At 38.9% G+C, this 5,423-nt stretch overlaps 1 protein-coding gene across 1 annotated transcript; it reads left to right on the top strand.

Moving 5' to 3' along the window:
• The first annotated feature begins 3,858 nt into the window (after positions 1 to 3,858).
• On the top strand, positions 3,859 to 5,423 carry LOC148102950 (uncharacterized). Its single transcript, XM_087840283.1, has 2 exons — positions 3,859 to 4,125; positions 4,231 to 5,423. Exons 1-2 carry the CDS (start codon positions 3,859 to 3,861, stop codon positions 5,104 to 5,106), a joined length of 1,143 nt encoding a protein of 380 aa, XP_087696409.1. The 3' UTR covers positions 5,107 to 5,423.

The raw sequence follows: 5,423 nt of genomic DNA, 5'->3' as shown, positions 1-5,423 counted from the left end.
CCCCCCCCCCCCCCCTCTCTCTCTTTTCACCCTCACCCCCCAACCAGTCCCGACAGTTGACTGCCCCTTCTAGAGCCTGGTTCTGTCATAGGTTTCTTCCTTTATAGGGAGTTTTTCCTATCCACTGTTGCACCTAGTGCTTGCTCAGAGGGGATTGTTGGGGTTTTCTCTCCTCTATCTCTTTCCTTCTTTCTATCCCTTTCCTTTCCCTTCTTCTTTACACCCCTCCCCCCCCCCCCCCCCCCCCCCCCCCACACACACACACACTTTCTATTTCCCAAATTAATAATAAACACAATTGGCAAAATTTTAAAAAGTCAGATCAATGTCTTCATTCAAGAATGAATTGTCTTTGTCACGGGGTCATGTGTATTTTGTGTTTTCCTCGGGCTGGTGATCCTTCCAGTCATGAGCCCAGGAGTCCAGATTTTTAGTGTTTTAATCACATTTAGTGTTACACTTTAGATCACAACAATAGGATATCCACAATTTAGGATTCAGGCATTTGTTCTTTTCGATATTGTAATCATTATATGATTGCAGGTGTTTAGAGTTAATTCGTTGATTCAGATGATTAGGTTAATAGCTCGTTTAGAGAACCTTTTCATGATATGCTAAATTTTTGAGATAGGAATTTTAGGTTTTCATGAGCTGTATGCCAAAATCATCAATATTAAAACACTGAAAGGCTTGAACTACTTCAGTTGTGTGTAATGAATCTAAAATATATGAAAGTCTAATGTTTATCAGTACATTACAGAAAATAATGAACTTTATCACAATATGCAAATTTTTTGAGAAGGACCTGTACACTTTGACACACATTGGAACTGTTAGGTAAAGCAAGAGTTACTGAATTTTACAGGAAAAAATATCATTAATATGTCCCAACTTCATGGAACAAAGATATAAGAAAGTGAGGACAGGGCAGAGGTATTTGCATGATCAGCAAGAGCCATTTCATAAACTGGAATTCAAGGCTCACGTGTAAATTATATCGTAAACCAGAAGCACTCCACCACAGTAGTTCACTCTCTGGGCAGTATTTACTTTTAAGTGAAAAGCATTATATTCTGTTTATATTCATTGTGCTTTCTTTGTTCTTTTTAATCATACTAGAAGTTTGTAGTGCAGTAAAAATCTGATCAAGGTAGCCGGACAGGTTTTCACTTACACAAGCATTACACAGTATTCATTTGTAAATAACCGGACACGAAAAACTAGAGATAAAAAATGTCATATAATATTATACTGCAGAGTATTTCGAACAAACTAGGCAGCTTATTGTCTTTCTCTTGATGATACTGTTAAAAGATTTTACCTTATTACCTTTATGTTTAGCTTATTTGAATTGCACAGTAATGCCTGTACATAGCGTGTCAGCAAATTCTTTAACTGGAACAAAGTGACCACATGAGGAAGTTGCTCAAATTTAGACAACACCCACATGTATTGTTTTAACCCACTAGAAGATTGTTAATCAACTTGTCCATCTTTGTCTTGCAAGGCTGCATCCTGTGCAGCCTCGTATGCAATCAGCAGATAAGAAGTTGTTTTTTCCTAACTTGTACTCCACCCATAAGTGTTACGTGAGTAGGGCAGTATATAATAAACTCTTAGTGAATGCTTGGCGCGCATTTCTGCACTGACTGTGTAGTTGACAGATCGTGCACAGAAATCGTCAATGTACATGAATTAACTCTGGGCCCGTGATTCTTTGCCTTCCTGAGGTTTTTCTCCTTACAGATACTTTCTTTTTTTCTTTTTTTCTTTTTTTATGGCTCAAACTATTTGTTATGAAAGCAAAACAAACAAACTGATGTTGTATAAATTGATTCAGGATTATTTACTTCGAGTCCAGAAATCATAGCTGTCTCATCAGATCCAGTTGTGACATTAGCTATAGTTTCCACGGAGGGTACTTGGTTCTGTATGACAGCACAGCTTTTAGGTTGAATTCAAGTGCTTGAGTACAGCCTGATAATTAGAGGCCTGCAAACTGTTTGCTAATGAACTTTTGTCTGTAAAAGTACAGACAGCTTTAGAAGACACAGGACACGAGATGGGTTCAGTGGCATGTCCAGCGGGGTGGCCTGGGGGGGCACAACCAGACTGGCCACCCCAGGTGAAGCTAAAACACTAAAATTGAATGAAATATCAAATGTACGATTATGGTTTCACAGTGAAGCTCAGATATCCGAGGGTAAGTGAATGCAGCACCGGCTTCTGCACTATGAGCATCATGTTAGCAAAGGTAGGAGAGCCAAGCACGAAAGACGGCACTGCAGAAAACAAACAAAGATTAACAAGTTAACATAGCTGGACTAGCCATCGGACATTTGCACGGTGGGCTGATGACTTATTTATTTATTTATTTTGTAACGGCATGAACAATGAGAAGTGGTGGATTGGCCAGATGCTGGCTTGGCTGCTCCAATCTGCAGGCGAAATATCCTTGGACAAGATTGTAATCCCAAGTTGCTTTCTGATGTATCCGTTGGAGTGTGAATGCTTTATAGAGTTTGTGAAACAGTTGTACGTGTGGTCAGATCGTTTTGTATTTGTGTGTGGATTGAAGCATGTGCCTGAAAGCACATCAATCACTGCACATATTTTTAAAATCTTAGTTTAAATAAAGTTTTTGATTATTTATTATAAAAAAGAGATGATTGATAAATATATATATATCCACCAGCTAACATGTCAGTTAATTTGACACATAACACCAGTTAGTTCTTCCTTTTGGCTCTTCAGTTCAGCATGGTACAGCTCCAAAGATTCTGCAACATCAAACCGTCTGTCTGCTAATGTTACATGACCTGGGCTGAGGCAGTCCAGGTAATTTCAACAGTTTTTTGTTTTTAAAGTTTAGATATAAAGAAAAAAAGAAAAGTAACATTTGTCACTCTCTATCTTCACGATGGAAGATTCATTTTCATCTCATAAGTGTTAGCAACAGTTCTAGAAAAGGAGACAGGTTTGTTCCAGTGTGCAGAAATGTTATTATAAATGTTCAAACTACTGCACTGTAAAATCTAATTAGTTCCCAGAACTCAAACAACTATGCAAACTCGTTACCTCCAAAAAATTGAGTAAAGTTTACTTAAGATGACTGTTAGGACAACTTATTCATTGCAAGTATGCAGTACTAAGAATAACTTGATGTTCCTGAAGGTGCATTATGAATTGTTTACCCACTGACAAACATTTTGAGTTCTACTAAATTAAAAAACAATTTGTGGTAACCTGATTATGATTTAAAAAGAATGATTAACAACACTTCTTGTAATGGTGTTAAAATCAGCCCAATGTTTATTTTCAAATGCAAAAAGGAAACTAAACTGCCGCCATGGCAACTATGACACGTTTAGAATCTTATGACCACTTTGTCCTTTGATCCTTTGATCCTAAAAAATCCTTAAACAGGGGTGAGACACAACCACTTTTAGTCCGTTATTCGCAGCATTTATGTTCGTAGCGTTCAAACATTCGCCAGAGAAATCTTTTAAAACATTTGGATTCTTTTGAGAGTGACAGTTTACAGATTCAAACATGTCTCAGAGGAAAAAAAATAAAGAAATCCTTGAAGAGAACGAACACCTGAAAATAAACCAGAGAGACTTGCAGTGCCAACTCCAAGAAATGGAGGAGAAAAACAGAGCGCTGCAGGTAAAGCTTGATGAAAGACCGCATACAAAGGAAGACTTTCTTCAAGAAAAAAGGCTACAGGAGATAAAACACAAGGAAATGGATTTCAAGCTTCAGGACATGGAGAAACACAACAAAGGCTTGCAAATCAAGCTTAATGAAGCTCTCCAAAAAAGTAAAGAGCTCCTCCATGAAAAAGGTCAACAGGACATGAAGCAGAACAAACTCCAAGGCATGGAGGAAAAATACAAAGCGCTTCAGGTAAAGCTTGATAAAACACTGAACAAAAATAAGGAGTTGCTTCAAGAACAAAAGCAACAAGAAATTAAACAAAAACAAATGGACTGCAAGCTTGAAGACGTGCAGGAAAAATACACAGCGCAGAAAATAAAGCTTGATAAAGCACTGCAGAGAAATAAAGATTTTCTTCAAGAGAAAGAACAGCAAGACATGAAACAGAAACATCTGGACTGCAAGCTTCAGAACATCGAGAAACACAACAAAGGCTTGCAAGTAATGCTTGATGAAGCTCTGCAAAAGAATAAAGAAATCCTTGAAGAGAAGGAAAATCTGGACATTAACCAGAGAGACATGCAGTGCCAACTCCAAGAAATGGAGGAGAAAAACAGAGCGCTGCAGGGAAAGCTTGATGAAAGACCGCACACAAAGGAAGACTTTCTTCAAGAAAAAAGGCTACAGGAGATAAAACAGAAGGAAATGGATTTCAAGCTTCAGGACATGGAGAAACACAACAAAGGCTTGCAAATAAAGCTTAATGAAGCTCTGCAAAAAATTAAAGAGCTCCTCCATGAAAAAGATCAACAGGACATGAAGCAGTGCAAACTCCAAGGCACGGAGGAAAAATACAAAGCGCTTCAGGTAAAGCTTGATAAAACACTGAACAAAAATAAGGAGTTGCTTCAAGAACAAAAGCAACAAGAAATTAAACAAAAACAGATGGACTGCAAGCTTGAAGACGTGCAGGAAAAATACACAGCGCAGAAAATAAAGCTTGATAAAGCTCTGCAGAGAAATAAAGATTTCCTTCAAGAGAAAGAACAGCAAGACATGAAACAGAAACATCTGGACTGCAAGCTTCAGAACATCGAGAAACACAACAAAGGCTTGCAAGTAATGCTTGATGAAGCTCTGCAAAAGAATAAAGAAATCCTTGAAGAGAAGGAAAATCTGGACATGAAAGAAAGGCTTGAAGACAAACAAGCCAAATTAGAAGAAGTGGAGAAAACATGCAAGAAACTTGAGCAGGAGAATGCAGAGACAATCGATCAGCTGAGAACCCTCATCCTAGAGAAAAAAGTGCTCGTGGAAAAGCTTGTGGAAAAGAAGAAAAAACGCTTCCGCTTCTTCTGGAGGAGGAACACTCCTGCTTTTTCTTCTTTTTCTACTTTTTCTACTGCTGATGTCACCTCGTCTTCCTCCACCTCTGTTCCATCTTAATTTTCACCTTTCCTCTCCCTTTCTCTCCCTTTCTCTCCCGACACCTCTCCCTCACCAATCTCCCTTTAACTCCTAACACTTGTCCCATCTCCCCCCCCCCCCCCCCCCCCTCTCTCTCTTTTCACCCTCACCCCCCAACCAGTCCCGACAGTTGACTGCCCCTTCTAGAGCCTGGTTCTGTCATAGGTTTCTTCCTTTATAGGGAGTTTTTCCTATCCACTGTTGCACCTAGTGCTTGCTCAGAGGGGATTGTTGGGGTTTTCTCTCCTCTATCTCTTTCCTTCTTTCTATCCCTTTCCTTTCCCTTCTTCTTTACA

The sequence above is a fragment of the Neolamprologus brichardi genome, chromosome 4, assembly GCF_056152115.1.
Source record: "Neolamprologus brichardi isolate AB-2024 chromosome 4, ASM5615211v1, whole genome shotgun sequence".
Taxonomy (NCBI): Eukaryota; Metazoa; Chordata; class Actinopteri; order Cichliformes; family Cichlidae; genus Neolamprologus; species Neolamprologus brichardi.
This window is presented reverse-complemented; position numbering and strand designations above follow the sequence as displayed.